At 37.5% G+C, this 18,769-nt stretch overlaps 1 protein-coding gene across 4 annotated transcripts in view; it reads left to right on the top strand.

Moving 5' to 3' along the window:
* The window catches only part of mxi1 (max interactor 1, dimerization protein), a 50,553-nt gene extending 32,821 nt beyond the window's left edge, over positions 1-17,732 (top strand). The window contains exons 4-7 of one of the 4 annotated variants that reach the window (XR_011882762.1): positions 9,714-9,828; positions 11,317-11,488; positions 12,163-12,399; positions 14,056-17,732. Coding sequence is in view for 2 of the 4 variants with exons in the window: in XM_072239845.1 (XP_072095946.1) it covers positions 9,714-9,828; positions 11,317-11,488; positions 12,163-12,326 (451 nt within the window). In the remaining 2 variants the exon portion in view is untranslated. The other 3 variants (XR_011882761.1, XM_072239846.1, XM_072239845.1) reach the window with 3 other exon arrangements.
* The last annotated feature ends 1,037 nt before the right edge of the window (positions 17,733-18,769 follow it).

Genomic DNA, 18,769 nt, shown 5'->3' with positions numbered 1-18,769 from the left:
AGAAACGTTATGATCACAGGGAGACCGTACGGACTGAACAGGAAATGAGGATCAAACCTGAGTTGCTGAAGCCCCGTGAACACCAGGTTACATTCGCCCAATGGCCCTATGCTTGCTGAGTCCTAGGGAAGTCCAGTACAGAAACAGGTCCTTTGGCCCATCTAGTCCATGCCAAAACCATTTAAACTGCCTACTCCCATCGACCTCTCACTGGGACCACAACCCTCCATACCCCTAACATCCCTGTACCTGTCGAAATTTCTCTTAAACACTGACATCAGGCTCGCATTCAGCACTTGTTCTGGCATCTCATTCCACAATCTCACAACCCTCTGAGTGAAGAAGTTTCCTCTAATCTTCCCTATAAACTTTTCACCTTTCATCATTAACCCATGACCTCTGTTTGTAGTCGAATTCAATCTCGGTAAAAGCCTTCTGGTGTTTACCCCATCTATACCCCTCATAATTTTGTATATCTTTATCAAATCTCCCCTCAATCTTCTACATTCTAAGCAATACTGTCCTAATCTATTCAGTCATTCCTTATAACTCCAGACATGCCAACATCCTTAAAAGATTTTCTCTGCACTCTTTAAACCTTCTTTACATCTTCCCCATAGATAAGTGACCAAAACTTCCCACAATACTCCAAATTAGGTCTCACAACTTCAATGTAACATCCCATCTCCTGTACTCAATACATTGATTTATGAAGGCCAGTGTTCCGAAAGCTTTCTTTATGACCCTATCTGCATGTGTTGCCACTTTCCATGAAATATGTACCTGTACCTTTTGTTCTACCACACTCCTCAGTGTCCTACTGTTCACTGTGTAAGACCTACCCAGGTTGGTCTTACCGAAGTGCAAAACCTCGACCTGTTTGCATTAAATTCCATCTGCCATTTTCAGCCCATTTTTCCAGCTGATGCAGATCCCTCTTCAAGCCATGATAGCCTTCCTTGCTGTCCACTACACCCCCAATCTTGGTGTAATCCACGAATTTGCTGATTCAGTTAACAACGTTATCATCCGGATCATTGATATAGATGACACAACAAAGGAACAACACCAATCACTGCAGCACACCCCTAGTCACAGGCCTCTAGTCAGAGAGGTAGCCATCTACTGCCACTTTCTGGCTTCTCCCACAAACCCAGTGTCCAATCAAATTTACTACCTCATCTTGAATGCTGAGCAACTGAACCTTGTCAAATGCATTGCTAAAGTCCATGTAGACAACATCCGTTGTGTTCCTTTCATAACATTCCTGGTAACTGCCTCAAAAAACTCTATAAGATTGCTTAGACATGATCTACCATGCACAAAGCCATGCTGACTATCTTTAATCAGCCCACATCTACCCAAATACTTGTATATTCAGTCTCTTAGAATGCCTACCAATAACCTTCCCACAACTGATGACAGACTGACCGGCCTATAATTTCCTGGTTTATGTTTAGAGCGGAACAACATGGCTATCTTCCAATCCTCTGCTACCTCTTCTGTCACTGGGGATGATTTAAATATCTCTGCTAGGGCCCCGGCAATTTCTGCACTTGTCTCCTGTAGAGTCTGAGGGAGCACCTTGTCAAACCCTGGGGATTTATCCACTCTGATTTGCCTTAGGATCGCAAAAACCTCATCCTCTGTAATCTGTGCAGGGCCTATAAAGTTGATGCCGCTTAGCCTCACTTCTATAGACTGTGTCCGTCTCCTGAGTAAATACAGACGCAAAAAAAATTATTTATGATTTCCCCATCTATTTTGACTTCACACATGAATCACCATTCTGGTCTTCCAGAGGACTAATTTTGTCCCTTGCAATCCTTTTGCTCTTGGCTTATTTGTAGAATCACCTTGTCTGTTAGAGCGACTTCATGTCTTTTTTTTAGCCCTCCTGATTTCTTTCTTAAGTATCCTCTTGCATTTCTTATATTCCATAAGCACCTAATTTGTTCCTACCTAACTACCGACACCTCCTTTTTTCTCTTAACCAGGGCCTCAACATCTCTTGAAAACCAATGTTTCCTACACTTGTTATCTTTACCTTTCATACTGACAGGCACATACAAGTTTTGTACACTCAAAATTTTGCTTTTGTAGGCCTCCCGCTTACCAAGTACACCTTGCCAGAAAACAGCCTGTCCCAATCCACACTTGCCAAATCATTTCCGATACTATCAAAATTGGCCTTTCTCCAATTTAAAATCTCACACCATGGACCAGAGCAATCTTTTTGCATATTTACTTTGAAACTAATGGCATTGTGATCACTCGATGCAAGGTGTTCTCCTGCATAAACTTCTGTCACCTGCTCTGTCTCACTCCTTAATAGCAGATCCAGTACAGGTTTCCCCCGCCATCCGAAGGTAGAGTGTTCCTATGAAACGGTTCGTAAGCTGAAATGTCGTAAAGCGAAGAAGCAATTGCCATTTATTTACATGGGAAAATTTTGTGAGCGTTCACAGACCCAAAAATAACCTACCAAATCATGCCAAATAACACATAAAACCTAAAATAACAGTAACATATAGTAAAAGCAGGAATGATATGATAAATACGCAGCCTATATAAAGTAGAAATACTTTTCCACAATCATTACTGAACTGTTCTCCATAGCGAAAATCTCACGCAAGCGCTGTTGGCAAAAACACAGCGCAAGAGCTCTCTAGTAACCTTTAACCTCTGAAGCTGCCAAATCATACCAAATAACATGTAAAAATACACAGCCTATGTAAAGTAGAAATAATGTACGTACAGTGTAGTATCACTTACTGGAATCGGGAAGATAGCTTGCCGAGCACACTGATGATGGTGTGTTAGACTGAGTTGTCGCAGGTTGGGTGGTGCAGTGGCCCCCACCCTCCAGGCCGCCGAGCGATACATTGCCGCAAGGCATGCAGGAATGCAGCGGTAGCCCGGAGGCACACAGCACATCTTTAAGTAAAAAGCTGAAATAAACAAGCTAATTAATTAGGTGCCGCCTGATATGTAATTGTCGGCCCAGATCAGTGCCGATTTCCGATTGCGTCGTCTCTGATCTGGGCTGACAATTACGTGTCGGCGGCACCTAATTAATTAGCATGTTTATTTTGGCTTTTTTCTTAAAGATGTGCTGTGTGCCTCCCGGCTACTGTTGCATTCTCCACGAATTGGTATCTGTCTGTGGCCTGGGGGTTGGGGTGGTGGGACACTGGGGTGTCATCTCGTCGTCTGTTTCCATTAGAGCAGGCAGCTCATCTTCTTCTATCTCTGCCCGCCTCGATGTCGAAGGTCAAGGTTCGTCATCTGCTGTGCCTGATGTGGAAGGCTTGCTTGATTGCTGAGCCTCGCGCATTTTTCTATCATACAGTTCTTTAATAAGGACTCAAACCATCCTGCAAATATCTCCTAAACCGACGTACCCTTTCAAAATTAAAATCGTACTTTATCATTACTCATTCGGTTTCGATTGTTATCCTTTTTTTCTTCCAATTGCATCAGCTCTTCATCTGTCAGTTCTTGGTGATGGGATGCCAAAACCTCTTCAACATCATGTTCGTCAGCTTCCACAAGCCAAACTCACGTTGTCCTTACTTCGTTCACCACGATCGAAATGCTTAATTATGTCTAGTTTTACTGTAAGTGTAACACCCTTACGAGCTCTTTCAGGCTTTTCCAATACCTTAGAACTCATCTTGTAAATGGCTGCTTACAGGCACGTGTAAAGCAAAGCAGTCTGGAATCCGGGGGAGAGCGGCTGCTCAGGGCGTGCATTGATTTTTATCGCGCTGAATTTTTTTTCGTAACAGTGAAAACACCTTCTGAAAGCAAAAACAGGGTACTAATGTAGGTCTTTAACAGTGAGGTTTCGTAAAGCGAACGTTCGAAAAGCGGGGGACACCTGTACTGGAATATTAGCCAGGGTCAAGGATGCATTTCTTCAGGAGTCTGGTCCTGATGGAGCTCAGTAGCAAGTAGATAATCCCATATTTTAAATATTCCTTAATATCTCTTACTATAGATTATATCTGGTGTTCACACATATCCAAAGTTATATTTTGTTTCACAATTACAATTTAAGGAAAAATTTCTTTTGATTAATGTAATGTATTGCCGAAGTCAGATATTACTTTTAAATAATTATGTACCATTGCTTAATGGTACTTTTTAATTAAAGTTTTAAACTGTTAAATCTATTCCATCTTGTATGGAGCTTAATGCAGTTTGGCAATTGACCTGCTAGAAAGCGTTAACAAGCTGAGTAAAATACAGGAGTTACATAATGAATTTAATTCTGCACTTTCTGAAAGTCATCTCAAGTTAAAATGGTGTCACATATCAAAGAGGAGCAGATCTGATCAAAGCATAAAATAGCATTTAACAGAACAGTTTTGTATTGTTATGTCTTACAATGGACTTGGTCGGAGCTACTCAAGCCTCTTCTGACCAAGGACCACACTTTCTCTCGTAGTTTTATACATACAGACAGAGTATGGCAAAATGGGCATTACTGAGTCATGGCTGAAAGAAGGCCAGAGTTGGGAGTTTAAATTCAAAGGATATACTTTGTATCGAAAGGAAAGGCAGGAAGACATAGGCAGTGGTGTGGCTCTGTTGGTAAGAGATGGGATTATATCTTTAGAAAGAGGTGACATAGGGTCAAAGAATTTTTGTGGGTGGAGTTAAGAAACTACAAGGGTTTAAAACACACACACATATACACACACACCTCTAAATAATAGCCAAGATGTGGGATTGAGATGCGTGAGCTGGAACAGGTATGTAATAAGGGTAATGGCACAATTGTAATGGGGGACTTCAATATGCAAGGGGATTGGAAAAATCGCGAGAGAGGGCATTTGTTGAATGCCTACGAGATGGCTTTTTAGAGCAGCTTGTGCTCAAATCTACAAAGGGAAAGGCCATCTTAGATTGGGTGTTGTGTAATACCCTGATTTTATTAGTCAGCTGAACGTAAAGGAATCCCTGGAAGCAGTGATCATAATATGGGAGGGAGAAGCACAAGTCACATGTATCAGTATTGCAATGGACTAAAGGGAATTATAGAGGCATAAAAGAGGAGCTTGCCCAGGTGGATTGGAGGAGGGTACTGGTGGAAATGACAGCAGTGCAGAGATGGCTGAAGGTTCTGTGAGTATTTCAAATGGTGCAGGATAGATGTATCCCACAGAAGTTGTTGTTCTCAAATGGTAGAGGTGGGCAACCGTAGTTGACAAGGGAAATTATTGCCAAGGAAAGGGCATATAATGTAGCAAAAGTGAGTGGGAAGTTGGATGATTAGGAAGCTTTTAAAATCCTACAAAGGGCAACTAAAAAAGCTACAAGGGAAAAGATGAAATATGAGGGCGAACTAGTCAATAATACAAAACAGGATGCTAAAATATTTTTCAGTTATATAAACAATAAAAGGGAGGTGCAAATTGATATTGGACCACTGGAAAATGACGCTGGTTAAGTAGTAATGGGGGACAAAGAAATGGCAGATGAACTTAATGAGTACTTTGCTTCAGTCTTTAGAATAGCTGTATACCAGAGGTCCGTGAGCATCAGGGAGCAGGAGTGAATGCCATTGCTATTACAAAGGAAAAATGCCAGTCAAACTCAAAGGTCTTAAGTCACCTGGACCAGATGGACTACATCCCAGAGTCCTGAGAGAGGTTGCTGAAGAGATAATGGATGCATTGGTCATGATCTTTCAAAAATCACTTGATTCTGGCATGGTCACTCCCACCCTTTTAAGAAGAGAGAAAATTGTAGGCCAGTTGGCCTAACCTCAGTGGTTGGGAAAGTGTTGGAGTCTATTATTAAGCATGAGGTTAATGACAAAACAAGTCAGTCATCATGGTTTCTGTAAAGGGAAATCTTGCCTCACAAATCTTAGAATTCTTCGAGGAAGTAACAAGCATGGTGGACAAAGGAGAGGCAGTGAGTGTCATTTACTTAGATTTTCAGAAGGCATTTGATAAAGTGCCTCATCTGAGGCTGTTTAACATTTTATCATGATTTTATCATCCTATGGTGTTACAGGAAATATACTGGCATGGATGGAGGAATGGCTGACCGGCAGGAGACAGTGAGCTTTTTCTGGTTGGATGCTAGTGACTAGTGGTGTTTCTCAGGGGTCAGTATTGGGACTGTTACTTTTCACATTGTTTGTCAATAATTTACATAATGGAATTGATGGCTTTGTGGCAAAGTTTGTGAATGATATGAAAATGGTTGGGGGGTAGATAGTGTTGCGGAAGCAACGCGATTGTGGCAGGACAGACAAATTGGACATAAAAGTGGCAGGAAATACAGTGTTGGAAACTGTATGATAATACATTTGGGTAAAAGGAACAATAGTTCAGACTATTATCTAAATGGGGACAAAATTCAAACATCAGAGGTGCAAAGGGACTTAGGAGTCCTCGTGCAAGACTCCCAGAAGGTTAATTCACAGGTTGAGTCTGTGGTAAAGAAGACAAGTGCAATGTTGGCATTCATTTCAAGGAGAATAGAATATTAAAAACAAGGAGAAAATACTGAGGCTTTATAAGACACTTTTAGAACAGAAGTAAGGAGGATTTTCTTTAGCCAGAGAGTAGTGAACCTGTGGAATGTTCTGCTACAAGCTACAGTGGAGGCCAAGTCCGTGGGTGTATCCAAAGTGGAAGTTGATAGATTCCTGATTGGTCAGGGTATCGAGGGTTATGGTGAGAGGGGAGCTGTATGGGGTTGAATGGGATCCAGGATCAGCCATGATGAAATGGCAGAGCAGACTCAATGGGCTGAATGGCCTAATTCTGTTCCTATGTCTTTTGGTTTAATGTATTCTGTAAAAATGGAAAACTACATTCTGAACAGGCACTGCATTGTTTTGAAAAAAAAACTCTGCAAATACAGGGAACAAGGAGTTGAAGTTTTAATTTTGTTCTCTTTTCTCTTTCATTGACTTAAAAGCTCTTGGATGAATCATAGTGAAAAAATAGATTACTGGCAAATTCCAAAAAGAACTTCTTTGGTTCTTATATCTGCAGCAACTCTTCAGTATGGAACCTTTTTCTTGATGGCTCTGAGTTTATCCTGTAACTAGCTGAGATATACAAATTAAGACGATCAAGCCCTCTATGAATTGGCTGCTTTAACCCCTGAAGTGAGGTGAGAAGGGGAGAGCATAGGTAATGGCAAAGGGCTAGGAGAGAGAATAGGTAATGGCAAAGGGCTAGGAGAGAGAATAGGTAATGGCAAAGGGCTAGGAGAGGTAAGAAAGAATTAGCAGGGCTTCCGTTTCAACAACTTTAACAAGTGCTCCTAACTGAGGTCCCTATGTTTTATTATACGAAAAAGATCACTTTCTTTAGGCAAAATTTTTGATGTCCATACAGGACACTTTTATTGGTTATTGGGAAACATTTATTTTAGAAGGGTCAGATATATCACATCCACTTACTACCATACTGGGGTAATATCCTCAATATATTTTGATTTTCAAAATGCATTTGCTAAGGCACTACAAAAAAACTATAAAAGGTGCAGCCAAACCAAACTAAAGCCAAAACCAAAGCAATTGCTGCTGTCTGCAACCCTGCAGATCTGTTATACTTGCATGATGCTCCCCCAGCTCTGATGATTGCTCCAAAAGTCGAATCCCTTATCTGATCCTTTATTAGCAGTACAATCTTGAAGCGATTGAACTTAAGTTTACGCAAGTGTAAGCTAAGTGTAAATGAGCGGTCAGCAAAATATGACCTCCATCAGCCCCAAGCTACAAACTGCAACTAAATAAGAACATATTCTCTTTGCTTTTACTACCCCACCACTCAAATGACTAATTACATCATAAACACAGAATACAATACAGATAGAGAACAGATGCATGTCTGCTACAAACGGCCTGACAGAGCTGAGAAAAATGAAGATTGTGAATGGAGGATTAGTTAAATAACAGCAATCAAACCAGGAAAAACAGCTCATTTTATATTGATGTTCATGGATATCACAAGGATCAATACAAGGCCAGGTCTTCAGTTGGAAGAAAAGACACGGTGATACAAAACTAGGTGGGCATTGTGAACTTTTAAGGTAGATATAAAATACCTGAGTAGGAATGTAGATTAAGAAACCTGGTCTTAGAGGGAACAATCAGAGATTCTTCACTTTCAGATGAAGAATACGAAAACAGTTTTTTAAATGATAAGCAAGAAAAATATTGATCCCCATATACAAAGCAGTTCAGTCCAATGTGGGCTTTATTTGAGGACATGGAAAATCATATTTCAGTAAGACCAGGCAATATCTGTGGAAAAAGAAACACAACTAAGTGTTTCTTTTAGCAGTTAAGTCTATTGAAGAAGATGGGGGTGAGGGGACACTCCCTCCAACAAGCAATCAAGTCCTTGTCAAATACAGCAGAAGAAAGCAGCAATTGGATTTGGATTAAAAGGAAAGACAACAATTGGGCAGCAAGATGAAGACAGGAGGGTATGGAACTGAAGGGGGTGTATCTGGGACGCCAGGTAGCACCGTTGAGCCCTCTGGAGACGTCGTGGGCTTATCAACCAAACATCAAAGAAGGAGGGTACCCACCTGATGAGCCCGATGACGTACCTACCCACCCTCCTTGTCACCACTCCAAGCCCACTGCCAACATCGAGAGTGCCGACTTACTATAGGGATTGAAACATCAAGTCCTAGTAGCTCTGCTGATCTACCTGAAATAAAACCAGAAATTGCCTGATCACTGACTGTTTTTGGCACTTTGTTTTCATTTCAGATATCCAGCATCTGAAGATTCTTATCTTCACATTTGTGAGGAATAGTTAGGCAAAGTTTAGCCTGAGAATATGTGGCCCTCAAAGCAATGTAGATAAAATCTGACTGTTTATAAACTCACGGTGAATAAGGCCATGGATGATGATATATTTTATGCTTCCTTGGACGTGATCCTTATGACTTTCTGTGCTAATCCAATGTGTATGCCCCATCCACCAAGAAAGGTGTTTGGTGTAAACAGACTGCCATTGCAAGTCAAAAGTAGTAGAAATGGAAAAGATGGCTCACTTAAATGTAAATAATGTATGGAGTAAGCAGTGACTTGAAGAGTGCTGTGGAGCATCCTGGAAAAGAATACAGTCTGAGTGAAGTTTGGTCCTGTAAAATAATGTGGTTTCATGGAAAATAAAACTTGCTTTGTTTGGAATAAATGAAAAAGGCATTTAAAAATCCACTGAAAAGAATAAAGTTGGAGAGAATATTGAATGTTCAACTATTGCTAATGCCATTTAGGGAAGTTTTATGCTGCTACAGGTTAATGGTGCTAGAATTGGGCGCAGTATTACTCTATTCCAGGTCTTATTGTTTAATTGCAATATTTTGTTTCCAACATTGGAATGAAGAATATTTTTGCTCAAATTTCAGTATTGGACTCGCTGGTCATTCAGAACCTATAGAATATTAGATAGTATTATCCATTCTATAGAAAATCAAGGCAAATAGCTTAGTAGCAAAGCCAAAACCAAATTTAAAAATTTCCTCCGATCATCATTAGGTAGACGCTTAACATTATATAGAAACATCATTAGTTTGGCTAGTTTGCTAACCACTTAATGCCAATGAGTATTTGTCAATTGTTTAAATTATTGCTGAATATTTAATTGTTAATAATTTCCACTAGTTGTATATTGGATTGAGTATTGAAGCAAGAACACATACTACATTTTTGATTACAGTCGAGCACATCTTCGTCTCTGCTTGGAAAGATTGAAGGAACTTATACCACTGGGATCAGAGTGTACCAGGCACACTACTCTTGGTTTACTCAATAAAGCCAAAGCACATATTAAGGTAAAGCAAAACACTGCATCTACATTGCTCTTCATATATGTTAATAAATAGTTAATACCTTCAGTTTCATTAGAAATGTTACAATAGCTCACTCTGCCATCCAGTAAGATCATGGCAGTTCCAGTTTTTGCTTCTGCCCCATTTCCATTAATCCTCTTCTAGTTTGAACGTCTGTCAGTCCCTAGCATAGATGTATTCAGTAACCATGTTTAAAGGCTCTCTGGAATAGAGAATTCCAGATGTTCACAATTCTGTGAGGAAAGAAATTCCACCTCATTGTCATCTGTAATGGGTAATCCTTTATTATGAAAATATGCCCCTGCTAGATATCTCACATAGAAGAAACATCTTTGAGTACTTTCAATTTTCTTACAAATCTTTTGTTTTGATAAGATTATTTCTTTCTTCTGTAATTCAATGGTAAAGACCCAGCCTACTCAGCCTATCTGCGCACATCAGCCCCCTTCATCTCAGGAATCAATTTAGTGATTATTGGAACTGCCTCCTATGCAGAACATTTCCTTTTCATAAAACCACTTCAATTGTTTGATTGCCTGCTACTACTGAACTATCTTTGTACTTGTTAATCTATTTTTCCAGTTCTCTATAGCCAAGTAAATCCTTATATCATCTCATCCTCAAAGCCAACCTGCCAGTTTAATGTGTCCAAATTATATGATAATTATAATACTCTGTAATCATTGTACCATTTTTATTTAAAAAGGTTATGTTACATAACCTCTACCCAATAGTGCAACTACTCTTAGGGGACTATATACTACTCCCACCACTGACTTCCTACCTTTACTATTTCTTACTGAACTGATTCATTTTAAGCTTTTGAGCTAATCACATTCCTCATCATTATTCTTTATTAACAGAGCTATCTCACTTCATCTTACCATTGGAAATGTGAAATATCCTTGAATAACCAGACCCTGATTCTGTTGACTTTGTCACTCTTTAATGGCTATCAGATCATACCCACTTAGTTCTATTTCATCAATGTATCTATCTTGTTATGAATTCTATGTATGTTCAGATGAGGCACCTTTAATTTTAACTTGCTGTATTTCCATGCTCTTTCTATTTGGTGGTGCACTGTTATGCTTGCATATTCGACCTCTGCCTAATACTGTAATTAATATTTTAAATTGAAATTAAAGCTTTTTGTGTCTTGGCCACACTAATAATTTATAGTATAAATTGATTGAATTATTTAGAAATGTTATTTTGATAGATCATAAATAGATTTATTAGAAAAAAAACTTCTTGCTTTTCATTTTTTACACTTGTTTGATTAAGTACCCTTAATCACAGTAATGGAATTCTCTTGTAATTGTACGTGTGCTAATTTTAAGATCTGCTTGAAGACAGCTCAGTAAATGCCACAGGTGGTATTTAGCTTGGCAATTAACTCCTTTGATTGGCTTACTTTGAAAAGCTTATTACTGATTTTTTTTTGTATTTTGTATTTTTCGGTGTCAGAAACTTGAAGAGCTGGATAGGAAGTCAATGTACCAGATTGAGCACCTGGAAAGAGAGCATCGCTTTTTAAAGAGGAGATTGGAACAGCTACAGGGTCTGCCAGAGAATGAACGACTACGAATAGATAGCATAGGATCTAATGTCTTCTCTGATCGTTCAGATTCAGAACGAGGTAAATGCTGTTGTCCACACAACTTGCTATTGATTGATGATTGGAATAATGCTATACATGTGGTTTGTAATTCCCTAAAATAAGTATTTCAATATATAATAGATGATTAACAATGTTTTAGTATATCAACCTACAGTACCGTCACTTGTGTTTTGGACTTTATTTTGTGCTTCACAAGATATTCAGTGTCTTAGAAATGGCTTGTAACATCTTGGTTTCCTACCAGAGAATTTGTCAGTTCAACTAATTTAGTGCCAACATTGTTGCTGATGGCATGGTCTTCCAGAATCTAATCTGATACATGTTTGAAAAGGGGACAACTGCAGAGGTTCTTAAATCTTTGTGTTAATCTTTTTTCATGTGAAGTCCATGTCACTAATTTTAAGCATGTTTGTAGGTTTGGGGTATAATATAGTAACATTAACTGCAAGTGTGCTGCTGTCAAGAAATGAGTTTATGTATAGCAGGCAGTGGTAAATCGGGCTTGAATTACAAAGAGTACTCTTGTTCAACAAACTTTTCACCTTGACCATAACATTTTGGGTTATTCTGCATTGAAAAGTTTAGACTAATAAGCTATAAAATTAGGTAATTTTAAAATATTGTAAAGCATTTTTTTGTTTGGTATAATTAGCTGACACATTTCTAATGGTCTGCCTTTTGTTTATTTCTAGAAGAAATTGAAGTGGATGTTGAGAGTACAGAATTCTCCCATGGAGATGTGGACAATATTAGCACTTCTAGCATCAGCGACCTTGATGACCACAGCAGCCTCCAAAGTGTTGGTAGTGATGAAGGTTACTCCAGCAGCAGTATAAAGCTGTCCTCATCCATTTAAGGAAGACCTTGAAGCTACTGCAAATATGCCTGAGGGATCACAATATGACAAGCTACTTCAGCTTTGGACTTTTGTGAGGAAAAAATAGGTTAAGGACATGTGCTTGTACTACAATACTCATGCACGAGGCACTCACCTAATACTGAGATAAATTACATTGTTTTGAAGAAAGAAATAGCACATAGTGCATAGGATTGTGGGTACAAAGCAACCACTATTTAGATGGTTTCTTTATGTATCCACAGATAATTCATTAGTGTCAATTCAGTTGGAAAATACAAGCCTTTTTTTTTTAAAAAATGCACTTTTAAGGTGAAGGGCATCTTGATGTGTAGCCCAGAGTTGCAATGTAATTTGAACAATGCTGGTAAGCTTGGCTTTCTGATGGATTGTTTCTAACCTGCACTTGGAGGTCTTCGTTTCCTTTACAACCACAGACTTTACCTCTGTGGAGACCTCGCCAATCCAATTGTTTAAAGTCCATTTACTGTAAAAAAAAATATTAATTACCCCAAATAGAAATGGAAAAACACTTTACCAAGTTGGTAATTTATTGCTGATTTTATTTGGTGTGTTTAAAAAATGCAAGAGGTGTATCTTGCCCTCTTGGATTCTCCAAGTTTTATGAAGTTAAATCATAGGGACATTTTTTTCAGTTTTTGTTTGTGCTGATGTTGTGCCTTCTAAGTGTGCATTGTGTTGTCATGAAGTTAGTGTCTCTGTTATCTATTTGTCCCTGCATGTATCAGAGCAGCTTAAAAAAAGTACAATCTTAATCTTTTGCTTCCTTCAACCTTAGTTCCATTCTAGAATGGCCTGATTACTTGACCTCCTCAACCCCTTCAGAAGCAATTTTGAAGCTCCCATTACCAATGAAGTTGATAATCAGCTTTGCAAGAATAGAAATCTATAAGCATTAGTATTTGATTTAGCTTTTCCTGTATGTGCACACCACAGTACAGTTAATGGTATTTTTATAGAGAAGAGAAAGAGTTTATTGTTACTATGGTTAAATCCAGTGTTGATGTTAACTACAGAAACATTAGTAGTAGACTCAGTACTATGGCTTGCATAGTGTTCAACCAAGTTGAAAACCACTAGGGACTATTAAGCAGAGGGCTTGTCTGCATTTGTATTTAACTTTTGCCTGTAGCTGAGCTTAACAATTTTTATTCAGAGATATTTCAATCTTAGTTTTGAAAATTTTGTGCAAGTCTTGATTTCATCTCCGAGATGTCCTTCCCCTGAAAGTCCATCACTGCTCTATAGCCTGCTGGATAAATTGCATATCAGGATATTGCAGTTAAGTTGCACAATGTTTTAACCATTAAAATTTGACAAAATGTCATGGGGAGTACACCTATGATTTGACAAATGTGTTGTTGATGAGAAAAGGTTCAGAGCTTGATAGATGCTTTTCTAAAATCAATCAGTAAATGTTTTGGAAAAAATTAACCCTCAAAAGTAGAATTATGTTTTCAGTTGATTAAAAGGCACTTCCAATAATCAATTTTGAACTGCCATTATTCAGTTTTTTGGGTCAAGGACCTTGGAGTAGTTAAGGTAATTGGAAGAGTTAATATGAACATTTGTTTGTGAGCTTCAACATGATTCCAAATTTATGTAACAAATCAATTATATTTTTCCTGTGCTTATTTCTGGTAATTTTTGGAATTTAAAATTAGTACATTAAGTAATTCTGGTCACCATTTGTTTGCCTTTTTTATAGGTTCCAGTTTTGACTGGGCTTATAAGAATATTTACAAAAGCAAAGGTGAAATGCATCAAATTGTACGAAAGGCAGGTATTAATTGCATGTGCTTTCCATTCAGTTCTAGACTAAGGCCATGAAAAGCCTTTCATTTGAAGAAAATGAAAATTTACTGTTTTCATTGAACTTAACATTTAAAACAGGGAAAGTTTGGTTCTGGTGCTATTCAGTGTTAGCTATTTGGGAATTTCAAAATTGCATAATTTGAAATTGTTATTTGGTAATATATATTTAATATACTTAACAGCCTTGTTTAGCTTAGTTACCAAGTTCATATGAATAATGCACAAATTTGGCAGCTCTGCAATGTATTTCATAGCCTAATCACTTATTTTTCTGCTTTGCCTCTTTTCTGAGAAGTGAGCAGAACATGAATGTAAAACAAGAGGCAGCTTTTTCCAAGACACTCAGCTACAAAATCCTGTGACTAATTGAATGTGAATGACCAATTCTAGAGTAACACTTAATATTCACCAGCAACTTCCATGTTTACACCATGAGACATATCCTATAGATATCACCTGATTCTGATGACATTTATGACCAAATCTTTTAAAATTGTGATTCTTTCCTATGTCATAATCATCTTTAAGTAAGTCTAGAACTACCTGCTTGGCATTCAAGTTGTGTAGTGGCTTAATCTTATTAGAAGATAATCTAGTTATGCCTAGTAGACTCACTAAAGTTCTGGTTTTGGTGTTGAGCAATCAATAATGCTGCAGTGTGCTTTGTCAAAAAACACTCAGTGTAGCTGTTACATTTTAATATGTATATGTCCAGTTCCTCAATAGACCACTCAACTAGATAGTAACTGTACACACAAACAGCTGGTGCATGAAATGATGCAGGAACAGGAATCATATGTAAGTAGACAAAAGATTGTCAGCAATGTTATTCACTCAAATTAATATTGCTGAAAAGAGATCAATGTTCATAGTTATAGTTAAGAACACATAATCTTAATGAAAGGCAGAATTCCAAAAAAAAGCCTTGTATTTATTTGCTGGATTTTTTTTAGCACTGACACTGTTGAAGTTTGAATATAATGTACAAAGATGTGTGATGCCTTTACCTTAAAGCAGCAATAGCCAGAAAAAAATAACATCGGTTTATGTCAAAAAAAATTAAACTGAAGAAGAAACCACTGGTGTCAATTGGAATTCAGTATTCACAATTGATAACACAGTCTTCATACTCATTGCCAATAATTCATGATCAATTTTACTTTGGATGGTTATTTTGGAACAACTTTTCACATGTCAAAATTTATCTATAAAATAGTATTGCTAGTTTTACAGCAGGCTTGCCTATGTAGATCCCATGCTATTTGCCACCAAACTGCTTCCTGTGCATGATTAAATAAAAAAAAAACACAAACCATTTCTACTCACTGAAAATAGGCCAGTCTTAGTTTAGTATATTTAATTTATTATGCTCTTCATGTCACATGTAGGTTGGTAGTAGTGCTAATTAATATTATAATATTACATGAATGGTGTATTATCCGGGCTGATGTGTATGACCCTCAATTACATCATTGTAAAGGATCTCAGTAGATATTTCTCTCCTTCCAGGAGGATTTCACCTGTAAGCTTTTTTCAATTTCTGCCAGCTGTCAAATTACAATGACTGAAGAAATCTGTACATAAAATACATTATAGCATTTTCCTTAACATTTTTTGTTCTACAAAATATCTTCCAGGTTTTACTGTAGAGCTATATTTTTTTTGCAGAGAATGCCTGAAACAATGAAGGCATACACTTTTGTTCTTTAATGTCTGAAAGCATTAACACTGAGAATTGGTCCTGAATTTAGCCTGGTGTAGTAAACCAAACTAGTCTCATTCTGTATTAGGGGTGAGATCAAATTTATTACCCCAATGGCAGATGCCCATCTTAATGCAGGTACAACTTCGCTCATTCAGTCCAAGTTATTTATCAAGATACGTAGCTTTGTTTAAGTATCTAATGTTATACAGAGCTTCTCCAGTGCTCAATATACTGATTTTATTAACTCTTCCTTCTATATACAAATCTAGTTGATTATTAAAAGCAACTGGTAACACATGATCATTTGACTTATTGGTGTCTTTCTGACACATTCTTGAGCAGAAATGCACTTAGAATCTCTAGAAGCTGCAAGGGAAAAGCATAGGATTCAAGTCAGTCAGTATAAACCATTTTGCATTCTCAGTTGAGGTGGAAAAAAATCTAAACACAGAGCCATTTTATGATAGTTAAAAGCAAAATGGTACATATTTGACTGAAATATAAGAATTCTTAGTTAAACAATTCAGATCCTCAAATTGATCTTGTCTGTCATGACAAAGACTGGCTTAGTGTGAAATTGAATCAATTTTATCAATTCAATTTTCAATGATTAAATGAATTTTCAATGAAGTCAAATAGGACAGCAAGGTATGTGGAAGCATGGGAACTTAAATACCATGTACTGCAATTTTTTAAAAAATACCATATATTTAGTTACTGCAGAATTGTTCTTGTTAACTAGATCAACTACTGCCTCCTCTTTGAATAACTACAATGATTTTTGACCTCACCCTCAAGGTCAAACACATCTTTTTGCCTCAATTTTGTTACATATTTGTACTGACTGGGTCACATCTTGGCTTACATGCTTGCATACATCTTGGCATGCATCTGTCGCTGAACCAACTCGAGCTTTGTGGTTTCCATAATCTAGAACAGTTTTTATCTTAGTGGTTATAACATGAATTTATTGTGCACTTATATAATTTGGCTCTTACTTCAGAAAGATGAAAAGTAAAATAAAATATACCTCACATCACTGGCTTTTAACCCCATTAAGTTACATTAATATGATATTATTTGTTAAGGCTCATCTTTAAAATTAGCTCCAGAAAATACTTTGGCTTTTATACCAGCAGGAGGAAATTCACCCGAAATCAACAGCACCTGCACTCCATTCACTTCTGCTATATATTCATTAATTTACATCTCTTTGCATCTGGCCATGGTTGATTCTAAAACCCAGCATTCTAACTGGATATTTAAAACCTAATCCAAAACTCTCCCATGAATGAAGGAAAGGGTGCTCAAATCCAGATTTTAGCATATGGCAATAGCTGTTAGTGGATAGTAACAGGATGTGTTTTCAAATCACATGAAATGAGCAGTATTAAATATACTGCAATATCCATTGTGATAGAAACCAAAATGGCACTATTGTTATAGTATAGGTGCTATGTATGGTTTAACAGTTAATTACTGATATTAATTTCTCACCTAAATCACATGCTGCAAATGTATACAAATTAAGGCTTGTAGCAATTCTGAAGTAGAAGGTGATGCAAGGGAAAACAAAAGGGGACATTGTTTTAAGGTAAGTTGTCCATTTACAGCACAAATACACAACTTGTAAAAACAGAGTTGCTGCTGGTTGAAACAAACATCGCACTTGTTCCCTAAACTTACTCTTGTTTGTAGAGAAAGCTCTTGTGTACCTCTTGTATAAAGCTTAAAATAAAACTTTTTTGTGAAATAATGAATTTCATTAATTGAGTTGTGCACATTATCCAGTGGTTTCACCAATGTTTTCAACTTGGAATTGGTCAATTGTCACTCCCAATTTTGTAGGTTACTTCCTCACTGGAAATTGTACTTAATTTTGGAGAGAGGTGAAATCTTGTGGGGGGGGGGGGGTGGAGTTGAGAAACAGAAAATTATGGAGGAAATGGGATAGCTATGACCTGATTGTCTCAATGGCCGTATCCTTTCAATGCCATAAGAAACAAGGAATATGGAAATTTGCAGTCAGTTTTTGTGTAGATTTGAATGATATCCAACAATCCTCTCTGCAGCGTAGGAAAGCTGATCAGACACGATTCCATTATGGAGAATTAAGTAAAATGGCAATTGTAAAAACAGAACATTGACCATTTCAGAATCAATGGAAAATGTTTCGATGAACAGACATGCACTCCACACTTAACTACTGCTTGGGTACTTTCACTTAAATTGGCATTACTTGTAAACAGCATCATGATTTAATTTGCTAAACAAATCAACGAAATCAACAATACCTTTCAACAGGTTTGTTCTGTATCATGGCAAACTCAAGTGATCTAAAGGGTATTTAAATTTTGGCAGTGATGATATAAACCACTCAATTAATTATCCAATAACTTGCTAGCAAAAAGAGAAGTTCCAAAGCAGATACCAGCTTTTCCCCCACCACTCTTAATTGTTAAATGCAGATTATTCTCTGCACATAAAATCAGCAGCTGAACTCAAACCTCAGTCATGAGGTTAAATTCAGTTGCCATATAAACTTAGAATTAGAATCATGCCTACCCCAGCCTCAATACCAAAATTGAAATCAAACCTCTTTATGTCTTACCACTTTTGAATTACAGACTTATTCCTTCCATTTTTCAATGGCAAAAATTACAATAATAAAACATCATTCCTCTAATGAAAGGCAGCCTCTGCTATCATAGCACCTATAACCAATGGGGAAATAATTTCATTCAGACAAACCACTACTCTGATAGTAAGTATTGTTCTGGGAGTACAAAGATGCAATTTCCATTTGTTCCTTTAATGAAGACGTTGTACAATTGTTAAACTTAAAAACCAGCATAGGAGACATTATGACGGTACTCAAAATTTGTTCCACTCAAACAGATCT

This window comes from Mobula birostris, chromosome 21 (genome assembly GCF_030028105.1).
Source record: "Mobula birostris isolate sMobBir1 chromosome 21, sMobBir1.hap1, whole genome shotgun sequence".
Taxonomy (NCBI): domain Eukaryota; kingdom Metazoa; phylum Chordata; class Chondrichthyes; order Myliobatiformes; family Myliobatidae; genus Mobula; species Mobula birostris.
The sequence above is the reverse complement of the archived record's forward strand: the minus strand, read 5'-3'. Positions and strand labels throughout refer to the sequence as shown.